This window comes from Stegastes partitus, unplaced genomic scaffold, assembly GCF_000690725.1.
Source record: "Stegastes partitus isolate 25-593 unplaced genomic scaffold, Stegastes_partitus-1.0.2 Scaffold821, whole genome shotgun sequence".
In the NCBI taxonomy this organism is placed as follows: domain Eukaryota; kingdom Metazoa; phylum Chordata; class Actinopteri; family Pomacentridae; genus Stegastes; species Stegastes partitus.
This window is the reverse complement of record NW_007578552.1, coordinates 197467-220090: the sequence shown is the minus strand read 5'-3', so window position 1 is coordinate 220090 and position 22624 is coordinate 197467. Positions and strand designations below refer to the sequence as shown.

At 42.8% G+C, this 22624-nt stretch overlaps 1 protein-coding gene across 11 annotated transcripts in view; it reads left to right on the top strand.

The window, feature by feature from the left end:
- The window catches only part of eya1 (EYA transcriptional coactivator and phosphatase 1), a 64551-nt gene extending 42544 nt beyond the window's left edge, over nucleotides 1-22007 (top strand). For all 11 annotated transcript variants that reach the window (XM_008292626.1, XM_008292618.1, XM_008292617.1 and 8 more), the window contains 10 exons: nucleotides 469-658; nucleotides 1364-1506; nucleotides 2229-2312; nucleotides 5853-5942; nucleotides 15284-15342; nucleotides 15462-15622; nucleotides 15848-15962; nucleotides 16305-16426; nucleotides 17241-17341; nucleotides 19750-22007. In XM_008292626.1, coding sequence (XP_008290848.1) covers nucleotides 469-658; nucleotides 1364-1506; nucleotides 2229-2312; nucleotides 5853-5942; nucleotides 15284-15342; nucleotides 15462-15622; nucleotides 15848-15962; nucleotides 16305-16426; nucleotides 17241-17341; nucleotides 19750-19830 — 1146 coding nt within the window. In that variant the 3' untranslated portion in view covers nucleotides 19831-22007. The remainder of the gene's footprint in view (nucleotides 1-468; nucleotides 659-1363; nucleotides 1507-2228; nucleotides 2313-5852; nucleotides 5943-15283; nucleotides 15343-15461; nucleotides 15623-15847; nucleotides 15963-16304; nucleotides 16427-17240; nucleotides 17342-19749) is intronic.
- Nucleotides 22008-22624: the final 617 nt, after the last annotated feature.

Below are 22624 nucleotides of genomic sequence, written 5' to 3'. Positions count from 1 at the left end.
CATGCATACTCAATATGTTACATTTCATCCGTGACACATTCAAACATAAATCACTCACAATGTCAGAAGCTTTGTACACAGGATTATCTATTGTACCTCCTCCAACACATATGTATTATGCCACAGAGGAAAGGGAGAAAGAAAAAAAAAACAAGACAGATCGTTGTCCAGATGTAGGACAGAACAGACATGTGTTTGCATTTATTTTTTGGAATCTGCGCTGTAAAGTAGCAACACTGGTGCAGGGCATATCTCAGATTACTCTGCCAAACCTCCTACTTATTCTTTTTTCAAGTCTGCTACCTTTTGTCTCTCTTCCTCTGCCTTTTTGATCAAAATCTCCCTTCTGCCATTCAGTTGTACTTATTGTTCCTTTATCTCTCTGTGTTTTTTCTCCTTTTTTGCCTTATCCTTATCCAAATATAACCTACCTTTTTTCCCATTACCCTACTTTGTCTTTCTCCACAGGACTACCCCAGTTATCCAGCTTTTGGTCAGAGCCAGTATGCTCAGTATTACAACAGCTCACCGTACACTTCGCCCTACATGACAAGTAACAACACCAGCCCCAGCACGCCCTCCACCACCACCACCTACACCCTCCAGGAGCCACCCGCTGGCATTACCAGCCAAGCCCTCACAGCAGACAACCCTGCAGGTAGGAATCAAACTGCAGGCAGCAGGGTTGCCTTGTGTAACTTGAATATCAGGGGTTTGACCCTGGCAAGAGTTATGTTTCTCTTTGAAATGAACAGCAGTTATAGTGAACCCTGTCATTCACACAGAAAAGAAGTTGATCTCCATAACAGAGCGTGAGCTAAATTCCACAAATCTTTTCTTCCACAACATAAGTAGGAGACAATTTCAGTCAGTACATCCAGTAAACTGCAGTGTGGCGAACAAAGAAAAATAAAGCTTGAACTGAAGAGAATTTCCCATAATTTCATGTGACATTAATGCATCATCTGGCAATTGAGATTGTATCTTTATAAGCCACTCAAAACTTTATGACTGCATTTTAAATTGTCATCAATCAACACCAAAGACAGCAAGCTTTAACAGTCATCCAATTTAGACAATTGACGTCTTTGCTATTACAACTTGACATGCACTTTGTTACCTCTCGTTTATTAAATCAGTATGGAGCACAATTGCTTTTAGTATGTGTTCTGCAGCTGATTTATGATATGTTTGTTACCTGCAGGCCTGAATAGTCTGCTTCTGAATAACGTCTCATGCAGGATGCTGTCTGTCCTGCATCAAGACAAATGGTCACTCAAACATCTTTTCTAAAAGCAAATAATAGCTCATCTTCGATACACTCTTTTTATACTCCCCTTCCTCCTTCTTTCCTTCCTTTCAGTGGAGTACAGTACCATCCACAGTCCATCAACCCCCATTAAAGATTCAGATTCGGATCGATTGCGCCGGGCCTCGGATGGAAAGTCACGTGGCCGTGGAAGAAGGAACAACAACCCATCACCGCCGCCCGACTCTGACCTTGAGGTAGGGTGAGCCCGCTACCTTGGCGACAGACAGCCTCGCCCTGTCTGAGGCACATGGACACTAATCCACTTACTATATGGCTGCCACACCAACTTTAACACTTGATGGGCATTAATTCTTAAAGACTTGATTCCTTAACTATAAATGCATTATTGATGCATTGTGGAATATGTGACTCATCAGTAAACACATATCTTATATAGAGTTCTCGTGTATACCTTGTAAATAAACAATAAGGCATGTGATGAAATGAGTCATCACTGAAGTGAATAATAAATATATCCTCTTCACTGAAGACTGCCCACTAGCTGTGACTAACAATGGTACTATTGCTACTTTGATAGTGACCATATGTCAAAATAAACTCTTCATAATAGCGAAGGCTCTTCATTAATATGTTATTAATTTTAACGACGATAATAGCAGCCATTATAGCACCGACATCATGGCATGTTAACATATCTAGTTAATTAGTTTGTCGCTATTGATTACTCTAATGTAAAGGGCAAGGGGTGGAAAGTGTGTAGTGGGGTGATGAGAGAAGTGTTGCGGTGACCAACCCAAGCAAATGGATCCTGGTCCCTGTGGCACACAAATACACGCTCCTGGCCTATTGACCAGAAGGATCACCTTGCAGCCCTACAGAGTGCACCATTGATTTTGCTTCTTTTCTCTCTGTTTTTCTTTGTTTCTCCCTTCCCTCTCTGCCCCCATCTCTCCAGCGAGTTTTCATCTGGGACCTGGATGAAACGATCATCATTTTCCATTCCTTGCTTACGGGTTCTTATGCCAACAGATATGGACGGGTGAGTGACATCAGACTGTGGCAGTAGCAGCCACTTTATCAGCAAAACACGTAAATATTAAGAGGAGAAAAAAAAGAAGGGATCAGAGTGAGGTAATGGCCACTGAGCAGAGTATAGATTTCACGTTGTTTTAAGTCCACAGAAAGAGGATAGAGCAGAACTCAATGTACAGATAATTGTTTCTTTTTTTAATAGGTCCAATGAGGCCTGGCAAGTATTTGACTGCTCTTTGCAGCTGTTGGAGCTATGCATGGCTGGTCGGGGCTCGGCTGTAGGGGCTCACAACAGTTGCACTCTGGATGTCTATTGACACATCTTGAGTGTTCCTTTCTCCTTCAGAAATGCCACATTGTTAGTTTAATTAAGTGCTTCTCAATCCATCCTTTTCAGGCAGGGATCTCCCTGGAGACCCTGGCAGGAGACCAAATGTCCACCAAATGTAATTCAGTCAAAACCTAAACTGGAACACAGAGATTCCCTTGAACCTGCTTTAATTGGGATTCAAATTAAAAAATATATACATATGTATATATAAATCTTAACAAACATACATTATTATTATTACAGTTGAAGGTCATTTTCTATCCCATGTTGCTGTGTACGCTCCTGCGAGTTTACTTTTCCAGGCTTTGCTATTTGTTGTTTCATGTAAATTGCTTCTCTAAATTTAAACTTTCAAAACAAACAATTTGGGAAATAAGGCAGAATCCTATTCTCATGGTTTTGTTGAGGTCATAGGTTTTATATAGCCTTCAAAGTGAATCATGCTTTTTCCATTTAGATATAGTACACGTGAACAAAAAATACAGAAAATATCTTGATGTCCATTTATCGCAATTTCATAAATGAATGCAATGTTGTTTTATTTCGTCTAAGAGCAGCGTTTCTAATCACCAGTTGTTTTGGCTATGGATGTGTCTGGTTTTGAAGTCAAAAATGACATATTGCTCCTCATATGTCAGAGAGCTTAGCGTCTGCGGCCCATGCTCTGTGCCTTTGTTCTGGTATGAGGGCGTGTTTGATGGGGGCAGTGTTTTGTTTTTGGGGTGAAAGAGGGCTGCCCCACGACCCTCCACTGTTTATTTACTTTATTCTCAGCCCTGCATGCTGGGTGAAGAGAGAGCTAAGGCTTGGGGAGCTGTGGCTCCGTGATGAGGGGCTCTCGCACCACGCACACACTAATATGAACACGCACTGGGTCTCCAGTGGGCTTCTCTGAAACAGGAAACACTCCTGACTCCATAAGGGCCCGTTCCATCAGAACTCATATAGGATGTGACAGCCACCAGAGTCGATCTCACTTTCTGTTTTCGCCTTTGTTCCCCTGTTATTCTCCACCACTGCCAATTTCTAGTCACCTTTCCACCGATGTTTCTCCCTCTGTCGAGCCCCAACTTGCTGACACTATCACATTAAAGCAATATTATAAGAGAGAGACATGCTTCCCCACAGCAACCACAGAGCACACTACATCAAAGGCTATCAGAAATGCAGATCTGTAAACTACCTCAGAAAAGAAAGTGAGGCAGACCAACATCCCCCACAACCAGCCCTCCACCACAACAACCACCCCGAGTCTCCTCCCTCCTGTCATTCATGTCATCTCTATCTTAGTGGCATAAACAAAAAAGTTACAAAACAGTTTTCCCTCCTTGCTGTGCTGGGCCTACTATAAATAGATGAGTATCTGAGTGAGCGCACATCCACACTTTCTCTCACTCACTGTGACCTCCCACCCACTCTCTCTGACTCTTTTTTTTTTTTTTTCTCCCTCATACACACATAAACACACTGCTGTTCTTATCAGCTCTTTTAATTGGCATCAAGGCAGCTCACCCCCATAAAGCTGATGGCTGAGGCCAGCTGTGCTGCTATTGGGCTGGCCAAAGCTGGAGCTTAAAGTGGGTGGGGATGGGGGGGGTGTTATTGGTAAGGGGCTCAGAGAGAGGGAGGGAGAGGGGGACTTGGCGCCCCCCCTGGAGGCACTGACATCTCAGGACAGGTGGTGCTGGAGCAATGACAGCAGCAGCACTTTGGCCTTCTGGCCTGCTTGTATTCTTAACTCCCTCACTGACTGATTGTTTAGATTTAATTGGAAAGGATTCACTTGCGCCAGAGAAGACGGCCTTTTCCCACCGAACCAGTCCATAAGACGAAATAACCCAACAGCGCCAGGGGTTTGGAAGACGGAGCTGGTAGTCTGTTGATATAGGGGGCTAATTATTTTTGATGAATTCCTACTGAAAGATTGATTCAAACTGGGAGGTTAAGAGAACGGAGAAAGCCTCTAGAAGTGGGGATTGAGCTCTACTTGTGTGGTTTGTACTCTGTCATTTTAGTGAAAACATAAGCATTGTGGGGTGTGACAGCTAATCAGTGGAGAGCTCAGGTGTGTCTTTAGGTGGTTTAACTCTGTAATCCCTGCTTCTGGTCCTGCCTGGCCTGTCTTTAATACTAGTCTCCCCCAGCTGCAGAAAAACCTCCTCCACAGCCAACTATTGTCTTTCGTTGTCCTTCGCTTGCAGAAGATAATTTGCTAATTCGAGATTTAAGATATAAAAGAAATTCAATTTGTGGGAGAAAAAAAGAAAGAAAGAAAAACAAATGAAGGCACTTCTTCCCAGTTAGGTAATGAATTATAATATGATTTATATGTTGTTGTTACATATTAGAACCAAGACTGAAAAATGCTATGGGTAAATGGCTTTTCAAGGATTGAAGTAAATGAGTTAGGCAGTTTTATTATTATGGGAAACCTAACTATGCAAAACTTAGATTTTTATAAATGCTTATGTGAAAATGCGCTGAAGACTTTTTGCCTATTCATTATCTTTTAAAGGGAAAATCACACACATTGTCACGGGCTCATTAACTATTTACAGTGTAGTTCACTCCTCTCTAGGTATTATCTTACAGACAGTGCAACCATATCACCATTACAGACCGTTTCACATTACTGACAGAGATCAAGATTTAAGTTTAAAAAAAAAAAAAAACAAATTGCCTGATGCAGGGATCTCAAAGTCTGTATTCCGCATTTGCAATTATTTTGCAACTATAATAACAAACACCCACAGTGGCTGTCATTACTCTGAAGAAACTTCAAGGGGAATAATATTATACCATCTAGAGAGCAATCAGATGATGCACCAGCACAAGTATGCAGAGAATGGGCTATTTACGATGATGCTGTGACCCCAGCTCTTCGAAATCGACCACCCCTCCTGAGAAGAGACATGCTTTTACTGCATTCATTCAAGTCTGTGGAGTTTCTGATGACTATTCTGGTCCCTTTCAGAGGGTCGTAAACAGAGGCTGAAACTTTCAAGTCCGTCTAATGTCTGCTTTTATGGGAATAGCCTGCTGTGGAATTTAAAGGGATTCTGTGTTAATTGAGTGACTTGCAGGGAACATCATTACTTACTGTAATACTTTATCTGCCTCACTTGTTTCTTCAAATGTATACAGTACTAAATATATGTACAATGAAAATTCCAAAGAGATGTTTGTTTGATTTAATAATTTGTGTCTGTTTTTCAGGACCCACCAACATCTGTATCATTAGGCCTGAGGATGGAAGAAATGATCTTCAACTTGGCTGACACACATTTATTCTTTAACGACTTGGAGGTTAGTCCATTTGTGTGTTTTACTTTGCTATGTTCCGATTTCACACGAGTACATTTGTTTTACTTTGTGATGGTTTTAGTGGCCAGAGGAGTGTATATATTCAAACAGGAGTGTAAGATCAGTCCATTAAGATTTTAGTAAAAGCGGCAACAACTGTTTCGTGGCAGGGAGCCTGTTTCTCAGTTATCAGTCCCATAGGGGTGAAGTATTACCTCAGAACCCAAGGGATACCATGAATTTTACATGTGCTGTCAGTCTCCTGGGTCACCAGCCATGCCCCCACCTCCACCTCCTTCTCACTCCCATAGCGGCTAGTGCAATTTGTCAGGCTCTAGTGTTTCTGTGGCCACTCTGTCTGACTGCGTGTCATGCTGTGTGCTTGGTGTCGCTGTCCACCTACACCACAGACCCTTCCGTCACAGCATGAAATCCCCCACTGCCTCCCCTCCCATGCTTCTTTACCCCCCTGATTCATGCACAGCTACTGTAAAATCTTCCCCTGGGCATCAGGAATAGAGGGATCAAGAATGGGAAGGTGTGCGTGCATGTGTGTTGTAGGGTGTCTCAGTATTTACTTCACTCTGGGGAAAGGTGAAGCAAAGACCAAAGGGCCAGGGATACATATAGGCTTGGACTGTATGTATAGAAAAATTCATGTAACATTTGTTCACACACATGCACAGACTTACAGTGCACCCTCTGCTCAGGTCCAGATGTCAAACTCAACTAACTACCCCTGCACATTACATTTAACAATAAACAAAGCAGTTTATTTCCACATTACTTCCCTCAGCACTCGCTCTATCCTATTCTCTGTCTACGATTTTATTGAGTTTTTATTTCCTCAATTTCTGTCCATGCCTCCTCCTCTCAGCCTCTTTCTCCCGGTGAATCTGATCCCACTGACCCAGCGCTTTTCCTCAGTGTCCTGCTTTATGCTGACCTCACAGGAGAGGAAATGTTTTGTTTGATACTTAAGTGTGAAGAGATCTGTGGCCACTCTGCCAAGTCTCATTACTCACCACCATGTTCGGCTGTGTTACATGAAGCAAACCCAAGAAGGATGAAAAAAGGGGAGACAGAGAAACGGAGAAAGAAAATGTTCATACTTCCCCAGACAGACGAGTGACTGAGATTCCAAACGCAGTCATTGTGATCAAAGTTAATTGGCTGCAATTGGTTGGTTAAATATTTCCTTATGCCCTGGCCATGTAGAATCCATTCTAGCTGCACTTTATTTAATAGATGTGCCCCAATCATTTGGGGGAAAAAATGGCAGTTTGTGACAACGCTTAAATGTGGTTTTGCTCAACATCTGTCCTGTGTTTTGATTTCTTTTCATGTGTGATGGAACCGTTCACAGATGAATTGGCAGCTCAGACTACTTATAAAATTATTTAAAATACGGTGCATATATTTCTTCTGCTCTATGTCAGTAACAAAATTCTTACATTTACTTTTGACACTTAAAAGATTCAGACTTTTTTCCAGCTAAAACTAGAGCCGTATTATGACTAAAATAGCTGTCTGTCGTCTGCTGGAAGAATGCTTTTTAGAACGTCTAATGTAAAGACCTCTCTGCAGACGCTGCAGTGATTGTCATTAACAATCATACCAGAGGAGGAGTGACATTCTCTCGAAGGCATATTGATCTCTCCTGTTAAACTGAGCTGGGCCAGTCTGAGTGTTAAGTGCCAGTTCTCAGCAATGCCTAACCAGTTGTGTTTCCTCCCTGCTGATTTACAGTCCTCCATCTCAGATAGAGCTAAATAGAGTCCGACTATAAATACCGCAGCCAGCAGCAGTTATGTATTTAAGCATGTGCAGAAATGCATATGGTCCATCTAATTTGGTCTAAGCCATAAAGGGAGACCCCAGAGGCTGTGCAGAAACACAGGTGCAGAGTTAGTGGCCTAACTGTGTGTGAGTGGTCCATCTAAGTCTTAACACTGTCGTCCTGCCAGCCTCTTCACAAGGACATTAAATACGGGCTCTGCTTCCTTGTCATTTTACAATAATTAGCTCTTAATTATTTAGATTTCATTAAAAATGTTTTGTTTTTTTAAAATAAAATAATCATTTCAAAGTGTTATCACAGGACCTCCAAACATTACAATTAAGCTGCATGATATTGTAGTCCGTCTGCAGAGGCCACAGCCGAACCACCAGTCTTAGCTTGTGTACTGTGTGTGTTCAAGTGTGGCTGTGTGTCAATGGAGGCTGGGCCGCGTTGATAGAGCTGGTGAGTGACGATTCAGGGGAAAGTCATAAAAAGAAAGAGGGCATGCCGAAGGGGTCAACAGGGATCAGTTTCACCCTTACGTCGCTCTCTCTCCCTCTTTTTCCTCTAACCTTTTTCTGGATCAGCGCTCTCTTTTTTCATTCACTGTTTTTAAGGTGGGTCACAGAAACGCTGCAGCTTCACCAAAAGACTTGCCCTCCCGAGCTACGCGCGCAAATCTCTCTATCGATTGCCCCGCACAAACCGTTTGCCGCTCAGCCATTTAAAAGATGGGCGTAGTATTATATGAACAGCACAATCTGTTTCTATGATCAAAAATGCTCTCACTGAACAAAGTATTAGCGAAGTAATTCAATATGATTCCTATTGATGGGATCTCCACTGTATTAATTTTTCTGTAGAGAAGAAGTTGCATTTCAATAGCTACAGAAATAAATATGCCTTTAGATCAATGAAATTAAAAACATAAAATCAATATTTGTTGTAATTTGTTAAATAATAGCAACATCATAGTGGTAAAGAAATATTAACTAATTAGTTATTAGTTTTTATTATTATATTTCTAGAATCATATTTGTCCATGAATGATCACCTTTAATATTTTTTTAATATTATACATTTGTGAGTAAATTATAAAGACGAGTTGTTGTTCATATGTCTCATTTTTGAAGCATAGTAAATTTACTCTACTGAATGTCATTTTTATGCAAGCGCTGTGGCAGGGGTTGCATGTGGAGTTAATTGATGGTCTAAAGTGATGTGTATAATGAAGCCCACTGAGGCTGAGTTCACTGGGAAGACTGACAGCTCTGCTGTGACTCGGGGTGTGAGTTTACTGTAGGTGTGCTGCTGTAGCCCAAACGCTAACGCAGAACAGTATGTGGGAACCAGGGGCCTCTCTCTCGCTGGCCAAGCCCCCTGTGCTCCCCTCTCAGTGGGGTACGGGGGCTGCCGTCTCCCGCCTCCCTGGGTGAGAAAACAACCCTCCCCGTCTGGAGAATAAAGGGCATAGGGGCAAACCACTCACAGAGAGAGAGAGAGAGGTGGGGGGAGAGGTCTCTAAAGGTGGGAACATTTTAAATTAGTCCACTGATGCCTCCATGCTGTGTGCAACGCTAGCTCACACACTTGTACACATGCGCTCTAAACATGTGGTGCTGCAAAGTCTTAATGCACACACTCCGACATATGCAAACACACACATACTGTACAACCGTGAAAGTATCCACACTCACACGCACATACCTGGGTAGCAATCCAGTAACACTGTAAGCTGACTACCTTTTATAGCTCCCAGCCTGCAGTCACAGAGTTGAAACCTCCTCTGTCACTCTCACCCAGGGTTTGCCTGTTAATGAGAGATGCTGTGAAACGCACGGTTACCTTTTCCTACTGACTGAAATGGTCCTCCAGAGCCTCTTAGCACGGAGCCATTCTGTTGGTTTTATGTCCCACTGTACAGAGTCAGATCCTGTACTTGCCATTCCATGTGACTGGTAGCTTTATTGTGTTTTCGCTGGTAGTTTATTTTTTTGGTAATTTTATTCGCAGTAAGGAAGAACACGATGCTAACTGTGGTTTTCATTGAATCGTGAAATTAAGTCATTCGGCTGATCACTGACCAATTATCACTGTAGCTGTGTGCTGTTGATTATTTATATTTCAAATAAAAACTGTCATAATATCAGATAAATCCATGAAACTCTGCACCAGCAAAACGCTTTGAAACATCAGAGCAGAAGTTCCTTTTTTTTTTTTTTTTTAATTTTCAAAATTGAGAATGCTGCTAAAACCAGACTGTGCCGCTTGCATATACTGTGTATTTTGTCAGATGGGCTTGTTTGATTCTGTACACCCTGATGTGGGTATTTCATCATTTGCTTGGCTACTGATGCAGCAGTTCTGTCATGTTCCTCGACACAACTCCATCAAGTCTCGAGGCAGGGCCACTGGTATGTTTTGGAAAGACTACAGACAGAAAGTGGAGGTTTCAAAGCCACCCTGTCAATCTTCGCTCCACAGAGCTCCACATCACCCCCACCCTCTACCCACTATCCCAACACAGCCGAGTCACACACCAGTAAGGGTTGAGTGTGCATGGAAAATATAACATTACTGTCTGGTGACAAATGATGATATTTAAGAATAGATTTCTTGTCCTGAATTAAAAAGGGAGACACAGCACCTGCCCAACATGGTTTGTGGAGGAGGAGAACAGAAACTTACGCAGATTTGTCCAAACAACAGTCCACTTGGCAGGAATCAACTGTTTCACTGTGGATATGTTCATTGGAGGGGGAAAATGCTGAAATGACGGAGATTTGATATAGCATTTAATGTTGCTCTCCTTGAGGTGCGGTTTGGATGTGAAATGCCAAAAATAGGAAATAATGAGGAGCAGCTCATCTATCACACATAGCTAATTTATATTTTTCACTGCCTACCTGTGGGATGTTTCCTTCTTCTCCAACTTTTCAGACACTTTGAAGACCACTTTGTTAAAATGTAGTTTGTTTCTGAGAAAAGCTCCCTCTGTATCCCTTCTCTTGATTGTGGGATTTTTTTTTTTTTTCCTGTAAAACCAGCATAGACTTCTCTATACCTGTGCTTTGTTTGGCACCGCTGTTTGAATTCCGTGACTGTTCAAGCACAGATTGTGGATTGGAATGAAGTGGGTTTGAAGAACTCTCCCTTTGTTACCCACATCCTGTGTTTGACCCCCAGATAATCACAGCCCTCCCTCCTGCACCCTCCTCCTTCCCCCCCAGACAGGGGTGCCTGTGGTGGGAACGGAGAAGGAAGTTGCTGGGGGTCACAGACCACGGGGGGGATGACAGCCTCTGCCGGTAGAGTGGCGGTATTGAGAACCTGCGAACCATGGATGAGCCTTTTTCACATGGCATTAGCCTGTAGGGTCACAAGGAATTTCGTGATGATGGCTGTTATCGCTCACACTGTGGTTTTGACCACCCACCCCCACCCCAACAGCTCACCTGAGGGAGAAGATGAGATAGGGGGAGAGAGGGGCCAGCTTGTATCCAAAAAGTGGACACTATTGTATGGCGGTGACCTAGACCTTCATGGGGGGAAAACAGGGCTAAAAGGGAGTTAACATGGTCCTTTCTGTGTTTTGGTAACATGCATTGCAGAGTTTGCCCCGTCTTTCTTCTCCCTGCCTCTGACTGTTGCAGTCACCACTCTGAGCTCTTTCCAGGGCTACAGGAAGACTCAGGCCGTCATCGCTGATTGCCTAATGACAGATGCCAAGGGAACAAAGAGGGCTCTGATAACTTCCTCCCCAGTGAAAGGTTTTCAGCAGACTAGTGGAAAGACAGAGACAGAAAAAGGAAGAGAGAGTGAATGATGCCGAGATGGAAGCATCCTGAGGCAGAAGCATCCTGTCTTCAATTCTTCATTTTTTTCTTTCTTTTTAGTGTTTTCTTCTTTTCAGTACAGATAAAGTCTGCTTGGTAGCTGCATGAACTCAGATAAAAGAAAAGAATGTTGCTGATGAATTTAACAGAAAGACAGTGTTTGTATAAGGAGTAATTGCAATGGCTTCTGGTGGAGGGTCTTCACTCCTTAGTACAGTAGGAACATCTGGTGCGAGTTAGTGGTGATTGTAGGTTTTAGAGAGACCACTGTTTGCTTGGTGAGGGGAGAATGGGGGGATTCGATGGAAAAGAGATGTTCAAAAGGTTCTAAGAAATTCTCAGACTGCCCCTCAACGTGCCACCGTCGCGAAGGCCTGTCAGTCTGTTGTTAGCATTATACAAACAAAATAATAACAGCATGTTACTTTTTCTTTTCAGACTTCCAGTAAGTCAGTAATTTCAGGTGCTTTTGAATTATTTTTCATCATGTCATGCATGACTGTCAATAAACTACTTTATCATAATGTTACACTGAATAAATTACAAATTCTGATTTTACCTTCCATTTACATTAAGTACTTTTTAATTTGCTCTCATGTCACTATATAGCCATCTACCACATTTTCATACATATATTTTTTACCTACAATAGTTGCTATTGCTAAACTAAGGTGTTTATTTGTCAAATTCAAAATGATCCCAAATAGTAAAATTCAGCACCCAATAGTTTTGTCTTTGTATCCACCTCGACCTGCACCATGCGTAGCTCTGTGGTGTTTACGAGGCCTTCAGAAGTGGCTCCTAATGAGTATGTGTAAGGGTTACTGTACGACATTACCCACAGCCACCTCCTCTATTAGCTCTCCCCGTCCTCCCTGGGAGCCAGTGCAGAGGTTTATGCCAGCCCCAGCTGGAAACAGTAATTGTTGGAGTCTGCTCGTTCTTCCAACAACCCCCTCCCTCTTTTATTCCCACTGCACACACACAGACAAACCTCTATCTGGAGGTCCCAAGCCCTTGTTCATCTATTAATTAAGCAGCGTAACATAACTGAAAAACTATGTAAACACAGAAAAACAATGAAGTGGAAGGGGCACGGGCATTCGAACTGTAAAACCCAAACCCCTGTATTTTTCTTGGCCTTTGGAATTTTTAACGCTTTACAGTTGTTGAGGTTTGATGTGTTTATTAGCTTTGAGGATTTGGACCAGTCCATGAAAAATCATTCATAATCAAGCAGCACTTATAATGGCTGCAGTCAGGCCTAATTGCTGAGGCATATTTATGTGTTTCGGGTCATGGCAGAGTTTTGGCTGGAGAACCTGAAGTAGTTCTATAATTATCCTGCTGAATAATATGGTTCTCCGATATCTGTTTTGATCCACGCTGGCTTTCACACTCTGAAAAAATAACATTACATGGGAAGAACAAACATGAGGAGCTATTGTCAGCGAAGTACAAGCATACAATTTAGGATGATACACCAAATGAGTTGAAATAAATTGTCCTGTACTTAAGCAGTGAAAGAGGTGACAGGAGGTGATTGTCGGCAGATTGTGTCTGATTCATCAGCAGGTAATTACTGGATAATAGAAGCATTCCAGTCACTTGCACCAGAATGGGAGGTCTTTGAAAGGAGGCTTTATGAGGCGCTTAACCCAGGGTGCTGTTTTTGTTTTCCTATACAAACAGACATGCCTCCCCTACTTAAGGAATTAAGCACACCAATACGTCTGGTTTGAGTTCGGTTCTGAGTCATATTTGTGAACATAAATTATCCAGAAGATTGTTGGCATCAGATCCCCAAGCTGCGACAAATTGCTGCTTTCTTCGACTATTAAAGATCTGCTGGTGAGTGTCTGGGAACAGATTAGGCCAGCAGAGCAATGGGCCCCCGCCTGCACCCCATGTCAGTTGACAGTCCATCTTCTGGAACGTAGTGCTCAGAGCTCACTCCATGTGAGGTCACTTTGGACTCTATCCCCCAGCCTTTACCCGTTGCTCTCCTCCATCTCCACTTCTCTACCCTTCCACCCCCTTATCGGGGTGCCGGAGCCCCGGAGAGGAGGGGAGAGGGGTCATGGGGTCAAAGTCTTTTCCTCTTTGGATCTCGGGGCTTGCTGGGAGAGGCTTGGCGAGAGAATGGCTGCATTAGAGCTGGGGTTGGGGGTCAAGATTTTAATTCTGTTAAAGAACAGCTGGTTTGAGTTTCTCCTCACGTCGCTCTTCCCTCCCTCTCTCCACAAATCCAGGGAGATGAAAAATTTGTTCAGAGGGGAACCAGTAAAATAAAAAAGGTTTACGGTCCAAAGCCCTTACCCTTACCCTGCTCTAGCATTAGAGAGGAATGTAATAACGTCAGCATTTGGCCTCAGTTAGATTGACTTAAAACAAGGAAGTCCTTTCTGTGTTTTGGTGTCTTAACAGCCGGATGAAACTTAATTAAAAAGCTCAAAAAATCGGGAGGGATATTTCATACTTGAGGCCAGAGGAATTCTCTTCCTCAAGTTTCTATTTCCATGAGAAATTATTATTTCTCACATAACTTTAAACAGGTGAGACTAACCTTTTCGGTGGTTACGTAACTAATTTAAAATCTGCAGCTTTCCAGAAAAAATTAAAAGAGAAACTACATCATGGAGATATCAAATGCTCTCTCTATAATTCACACTAGATTAGAGCTGACTGAAACAAATTTAGTGGTTAGCGTCACATGAATTTCAAAGCCTCTTAGCAAGCGTATTGCTCAACCTCCTGTTGCCTATATTTGTAGCTGCTCCAAGTTTTAGCAGTTAGCAGCTTTAGCTTCCCTATCTCTCCTGTGCCCCACGTGAAATGTGTTTATCTGAATGCCAAGGCAGGACTCCCTCACATTTGGAGCTGGCTGATGGGGCGGAGAGAGGGGAGGAGGAGGGGAGAGGCACCAGAGCGCTCCTATAAATGGAAAACTAATAACAGATTTTTAGTCTGCTTTCTCCTGCACTCTTTCGCCGGCTGGCTGGCTGACTGGCCCCGGGGCTGTGTTGGTGTGTGGCGCAGCAGCAATCAGAGGTCATAATTTCATTGGCGGTTAGCATCAGGTTCAATTTTTCTAGTAGGTTACATTTACCAGAAAGTCTGGATTGTGTTACCGTGTACCGGTGGAATCAGTGGAGAGCTGCAAAATCCCTTTACCTTTCCAAGAGGAGCCAGGCATCCCCGAAGGGGAAGACGGTTGTGAATATATGTTTGGAGATACACACAAACAGACACATATACAGACTATTAGTGTTAAGGCTCTTAAGACTACTGGGCTCTGTGCTAACACGCCTACATGCAGTCCTTCACTATATATGCCAACCTCGGGAGTGTTAGGAGTTCATGGTTTGAGGCTTAATTGACTAAGTCTGTGGGTGTCCAAATCTTTAGACCCCTCTAGTGGTAGCAGTCCTTTCAAACTGATGATGAGGTACATTTTTTTATTTAGACAGAGCTGGGTAAAAAATAAAATAAGGAGAACTAATTCAAAAAGATACAAAGAAAAAGGTATGTGGGGAACTGAGGTGTCCAGCCAGAGCACACATTCCTGAATAAATATGTTGTTCTAGTGAAAAAATCATCTTAAACTCGTAGGAGTATTCTTTCCAAGAAAGAAACTTCTCTGAATCCAAAAAAACAGAAAGTGGTGTTTCTTAAACAGTATATGAATCCCACCTTACCCAAAATGAATGTTTTGTGTGTTTCAGGAATGTGACCAGGTACATATCGACGATGTGTCCTCTGATGACAACGGCCAGGATCTAAGGTACAGCACTGGCACATTTCGATTCTTCAAACAAGAACAAGAAATGTCTCAGATGCTTAGCTGCTGTGAACGGTGAAGCAGCTTATGCTAACAGATTTTTCTCTTTGTCTTTGTTTTAGTACGTATAACTTCAGCGCTGACGGTTTTCATGCAGCAGCTACCAGTGCCAACCTATGTCTGGCCACAGGCGTGCGGGGAGGCGTGGACTGGATGAGAAAACTGGCCTTCCGCTACAGACGAGTAAAAGAAATCTACACCACCTACAAAAATAACGTCGGAGGTAATCCCCAACAAGCAGTGCTGCTCTGTACAGATCTGTTGAGTAGAAATGAGCTTGCAGATGTGCATGCCCTCATTGTGTGGGCGTTGGTGTGAGTGTCTGCGCGTGTTCACGTGTGTGTTCTGAAAGCACACATGCCGCACCACTTGGTCAGGGTAAATTTTGAAAATTTCAGTGGTATTCGGAGGGCTGGTCCAACCCAAACAATGTTACCCTGCGTTTCAGGTCTGCTGGGCCCAGCCAAAAGGGAAGCCTGGTTGCAATTGCGAGCAGAAATTGAAGCCTTGACGGACTCCTGGTTAACACTGGCACTGAAAGCACTAACATTAATCCACTCAAGGTAGGACTCCAGTGAGGAAAATTGTACCCAGTCCCATACCGCACATATATAAACTTGTATGTGGTGTAAATAAGTCAACTCCATACTCCCACGCTATTAAAGTCAACACCAATGCCTTGGATTTGTCTTTTGGACAGCCTTTATCTTCAGATTTTGAAAAATGGTTGTGCTAAGAGCTCCGACTTGAAAAAGGAGCTGAGATCCAATCCTTCATTCTGTGACATGTTTTAAAGAATTGCAGTGTCTTTATTTTCTGCACACTGTGTTTTCTTTTGTCCTCCCTTTGAGTTTTACAAAAGTGATGTCATCCCTCTGCTCTCCTCCTCTGTCTTCCTACATCAGGTCAAACTGTGTGAATATCCTGGTGACCACCACGCAGCTCATCCCTGCTCTGGCTAAGGTCCTGCTCTACGGCTTGGGAATAGTCTTTCCTATCGAGAATATTTATAGTGCAACCAAAATAGGTAAATACTGCATTTTATTTTTCATGTCCAAAATTTGTTTCTCTTTTGTTCTGCCCACTGTGCTCAGTTTTTTTTTTTTTTTTCCGTGAAACATGACTGCTTATTATTCTAGCTTGGTGAGTGTAAACAGTTAAGACACATATGCTACCTAAGTGAGAGGACTGAGGCGTGGACGGGGTGGGAGATTCAGTCACCGGAGAGGGTTGATGTTCCTCTGTGAAGGAATAGTCCTAATCAGCCTGGGATTATTTTCTTGGAGCTGGGCCTGTGCTGGGCCTCTCCAGACCTCTCCTGCTCGATCTCTGCATATGAAACCACTTCTGCACATTTATGTCATTCCAGAGCAACAGGACCCCCTCCTCTGCCTCCCCCCCCCATCTCCCCACTTTTCTTCCCACCTCCCCCTTTTTTCACAGTTTCAAATGCAAAATAAGCTTCAGTGTTGCAGTGGTTTCAGGGCTATCAGTCCAGAGCTGCATAGCTCAGGGTTCCTCATGAGCATTAAGCGCTCTGGTCCTCCTCAACAGACCCTGTAGCATGCAAGAGTGATTTGTCTGTTCGTTGTAGTTTTAAGGAGGAGAAGGACAAAGTGAATGCTTTTAAGATTGTCTTTATCTGAGGTCTGATCTTATCACATCTCTTTCCTGAAGTCACTGTTTACACTCTGCCCTGTTTTGTACGTGTGGTGTTTTAAAGGGGCTCTTGTCACCCCGTGCCTCTGAATCAACTTCAGTGTGAGTCTTTGCAAGTGTGTGTGTGTCTGTTTGCATCCATGCAGTACTTTGCTCACATCCTGTCCTCAACTCCTCCACAGGGAAGGAAAGCTGCTTTGAGAGAGTAATTCAAAGGTTCGGGAGGAAAGTTGTTTACATTGTTGTTGGAGATGGGGTGGAAGAGGAGCAAGGCTCAAAAAAGGTAAGACAACTTGGAATAACAGATACCACACTCTATATACACACTAGCGTCATCTGGTAAAAACATTCATGAGAGATACATAGAGTTATGAAAAAAAGATCATGTTTGAACTTCTGATTACTTTCCATAAGGTCAGGAGTTCATTAGAAATGCTTACGGAACACAAAACATACCTGCCATACCTTTCCAAAGAAAGGAATCGACGTCCCAGCTCTCCCCCTAAACAGTTTTGCTTTACTTTCGTTCGTTTATCCTCTTATAGGGCGTCCAAGTACAAGAGAGAAAGTCTGTAGTGTGTAATCAGCGCTCTTCCTCCGCCATCTCAGGTTTACAGAGCAGGGGAGGGGAGAGATGGCATAATTATATATTCCTGCTCGGTGCCCTGAGCAGTGTGAATGCTGTATGTGTAATGCTAGACAGGCCCTTTCAGGCATGTTGAAGGCACATCGTAAATAGAGCACACATAAAGGAGACTTAAATCATTGTTGATGAAATTAGAATATTTACTACAACGGCAAGCCTGTTAGCACGAGATGGATCAAGAAAGGCTCAAAGCCGACACACCCCTGTGTTCTTTTAGGAAACGTGACGGTATCTCCTCACACGAATCTGACTTGCCCTTTTTAAGTTACCTGTTGGCTCTTGCTCCACGTCTTGTGCATTCAGCGTTTCTGTCAGGTTTGAATGTACACCAAACGCCGCCTGCAAGTCACATACTGCAAATATATTCATTAGCAAATTAATCAACGGCCCAGGAGAATGTTTCCCTGACAGCTACGGTGAGCCGCAGTGTCAGGCTGAAGACATGGAGTTTCCCTTTGAAAAGCCTCCAGCTCCCTTTTCACCTGTTTCTCAGTAAACAATGAGTACAGGCGTGAGGATAAATGACGAGCGATTAGGCAGTGATTAGGGAGAAGTAACAACCTTTACCCTGGATAAAAGTGTAAAGCAATAGCTCCGTTTTATGGAAAGCGCACACGCCCTGGGAATGTGGTCTTCAGGGATGATTGTGGAAAAAGATGCAAATATTTTTACTCAGTCTTGAGTTGTTGGACTGTGACATTGATGGAAGGATAAGGTGTTTTTTTTCCCCATCTGAGTGGTGTGAGTCCCACGACACGCCATGCAGTAAAAGGTTTCTGTGTCAACATCAGAGAGGACGTGAAATAACACAACAATTTCACCCGTCAGGAGGCGCATATCAGACGTGACACTGTGTGGAACTACAAAAGCAAATGTCTGGAGGTTCTCTCGGCCCTCATTCCTTCACCTAAAAAAATCCACAATCCCTGAAACAATTCTGTCTTCAGTTATTACCGTCGCCTGGGAGAGAAGGCAGAGATAACATCTCCAGCTTTTAAACTTAAAAGCAAAGACAATTTACAAAACAAAAAGCAAAGAGCTTTTTAAGGGTCAGTGCAGGCTCTCCTAAGCGGAACATACGCCTGGGAGAGGCCATACCTTTGATAAGGGGAGGGTAATGGGCTCCACACACTGAGGAGCTGAGGACTCTACCTGACAAGCTCCTTTCATTCTCTGCGACTCAGGTTTCTCTCCCATCCTTTGCTTGGGAACAACAGCTCATTTGCACTGTCCTAAACACACACTGGCAGGCAGGAGGTTCATTCAAAAGACACTGTGGGGAGTTCATTTCTGTTCAGGTTGAAGGCAGCTACTGGATTAGTTTGGAGGTATAAAACTACATGTTGATGCAATTAGTTGGAGGTACAGATGTACAATTTGGCTGCACCGGCATATGCACAAGGGAGCAAAAGGAGCACTTGGGCTGTGTTTTTGATATGATTGCTTTTCCTGGTGAGTGGACCAGGCTGACATTCATTCATTGAATGTATTAGCTGAAGTTTATAGAATGCAATCTAAATAGAACCTCTCGCAAGTGTTTGGAAGGCCTGCAAGCATCCCAATGCCAGAAGATCTCAAATGTACATTGTTTATTTTGTCCCAAAAAAATCAAAACATATTACATTTACAACTGTATACAACAGAGAAAAACAACACCCTCCATTTGTAAACTGTATTTTTTGCTTTTGATAAATAACTGAGAAGATTAACTAAAAAAATGTAGATTGCGATCATTTAACTGCTCCATACTCTGTTGGCTCTGTCTCCACATTTTGTATTTAGCATTTCTGCTGAGCTCAGATGGGAAACACGTGCTGCATACAGACACACACATTCATTAGCAAATTAATTAGTGCCATTAGAGCATATTTCCTGCACAGATATAGTGCCAGAACTTGAGAATTAAGTTTTTCTTCAAATACATGACAGAGAGAATGAATTATTTTTTTAATTGCTGTAATTGTCTTATCAAATAAACCTTGTAGAACCTAAAATCTGTGTTTAAATTAAACTAAAAATATACTTTTTTTTTCCCTCTCCTGCAGCACAACATGCCCTTCTGGAGGATCTCCAGCCATTCAGACCTCATGGCCCTCCACCACGCTCTAGACCTGGAGTACTTGTAGCACTACACCACCATCGTACACCTTGCTCCGCCTCAGCACACCACGCAACCTTTCACCTTCGCCCTCCAGCCCCGTCCCACGCTTGCCGCAGACCCCACAGCTCAGAAACAAAAAAAGCCCCCCTGTGCTGCCTGGCGTCTGTCTTTCACTACATAGGAAGAAGAGAAGAGGAGAATGGAAAAAGGAAGGCTGAGCACACGGTTAATGTGCTGACATACGGTCACACATCGTCTTAACCCTAAACATTTTCTTTTTTTTTTTTTTCTTTTTTTTTTTTTCCACAAAGCGAAGGAGAGAGAGGTGAATTTACGGCGCTGCAGCTGCTTGCCCTGGTTACTGTGAATTGGCCGCTTTCTGAAGCTGTCAAAGTGTTTTACGGCCCCATGTTTGTGCCGGGACTCTGTCAGGGTTCACACCTGTGAGGAGAGCAGAGCTACTGATGGCCTCGCCTGCCTCGCCTCACCTCGCCACAGAACTCAGCTCCAGTAAACCGCAGGCCCACGACTACTGGTGGTGACATTTCTCCGTCCCTCTAGCTCGTCCTCCCCCTTGCTTCTCACCTCCTCCCTATTTCTGTTCCTTATCTGTTTACCTACTTTTTAGTCTCCCCTCCATCATGGGACAGACAGACAAAGCGGCTGCTCCTGCGTTCAGCGTCGGCCTGGGAGTCCTGTGCTTCTTATTTATGAACAGAGACTTTGTGAGTGGCACCGTGCCACTGAGAAGGTACCTCGACGACAAAAGACTCGTGCCTTTAACAAAGTACTATTGATTTCCACCACAGCGAGAGGAAAACATTTATGGAAGAAACAAAAAAAAAAGGGGGTTTTCTAATAATTTAAGAAAATTACAAAAAACTTTATTTACAATGCTGAGACAATCGTGTACAGAGGAAATCTTTTTTGTGTGTGTAAGTTTGTAATCACTGGACTATTCCTTCCTATATTCATTTAGGTACATGCTCTTGAAAGGTGGCAATGCTTTTTCATTGAAGTAAAAAAAAATTAATAAAAACAAGGCATCCCATCGCACATAAGCTTGTGCGACGCCTGAAAGTGTTGATGTGTTCAAGTTATGTTCGATAAACAAATATGTAGATAATGGGATTTTGTGATAAATTGTTTTGTCAAGACCAAAAGCATGGATGTCAAGTGTCAAGGACCTTTCTTTTGATTCTGTGATGTTTCTCGTCCTTACAGGAAACTTCAGTCACACCTTTATATAGAATTACAGGTCTCCTCTACTACACGTCCTTTTTAGACACATATTTCAAAGGGAAAGAGGTTTTTGTTGTTTTGTTTTTTTTTTAGTTATTCAGAAAGGTAGCTCACGACTTGTGTCCTTATGGCATTTCACCAGCTTGCAGCCCTGACCCCGTATATTTGAAAGCAAACTTAATTCTGATAAGGGTTTCGGATATGGCGAGTGGCAATGTCCTGCCTCCGGAGAGCCATTTTAATGACAAATTTGAATAAATCAGATATTTAAACAAAAAAGCAGGCTTGAATAGGTTTTATTATCTTTTATACAAGCACTATAACAACTCTTGTACAGCAAGCGTAATTTTGTATGATATAGTGTTTTTATTTCAACTTTGAAAATACATTCTGTGTCCCTCTTTGAAGTAGCTGAAATACACGAAGCCCTCCTCGTAGTGCTTCTGCATCTGTGGATGGGGAAACCATAATTAACATTGAGAGAAAAGCCACTAACTTCGAGGGGTTTGTGAACATACAGGACATGTGCTATCGACTGTGAATTTCTTAAAACGGAAACCGACTTGTTGTGTTTCTAATTTTTTCCCTCCTTTGCACATGATCACTGTTGGCCTTTACATTTCAATTCAAATCCTTCTCTCCCCTGATATACCCGCCCCCCCCCCGCCTCCCCCCCTCCAATCTTCTCAAAACAACTTCTCCCCCGCACTCCGGGGTATCTACATATTGCTGCTAGATCAAGGTAATGGTAGGTAAATAGAGGAAATGTTTTATAGATTCATACAGCACGCTTTTTTTATTATGTTGCAATCATAAATGCAAACTGGAAATACTTTACACTACATGGGCCTCATTGTGAAAACGCAAAAGATTGTTGTGTCTGCAAAATATGTGTACAGATGTTTTTGACATTATTATTTGATTGTGTTTAAATTAATAAAACTGATTTGTGAACTGTTACAAGTGGCTTGTTTTTTTTTTTTGTTTGTTTGTTTTAATTTTGTCACTACAATGACTGAGATGCCACTAATCCTGTCAGGAAGCAAACTGGAGCTGGTGGAGGTCGACACTAAACATTGCTTATAGTTACTATGAAATGGGGCTTTTTAAAGTAAAAGTGCTGTTAATTGCATATTTTGTATAATTCCTCTGAGAACATCTATCACACATTCTTGGGGCTCCTGAACCCAAACCTGTAACTACCCCAAAAATTTCGAATAGTTTTGTGCATCCATAGGAACCTCCATGCATAATTTACATATATCAGACCACTCCGATCCATAGAGAGCTGAGTTAGTTTAAATAACACATGAAAAATATTTATGAGGCTGATTTTATGAGGTGGTCACAGCTAAGACAGTCCAGCATGTAACACTAGCCTGCACAGGGAAGAAAGTGTCCGGCCTCCAAAACCACGTTGGAGAATTAAGCATGCATGGAATTTTATTTAGAGCCGCACTGCCCCGTTTAATATCCAGATCAATTATGTTTTCAGATGGAGTGGGAGTGATGGCCAGGGTGAGGCCTGTGTGTCTGCCAGGCTGGACGAAAGCAAGTCGGGGTGCTACCGCCGGAAT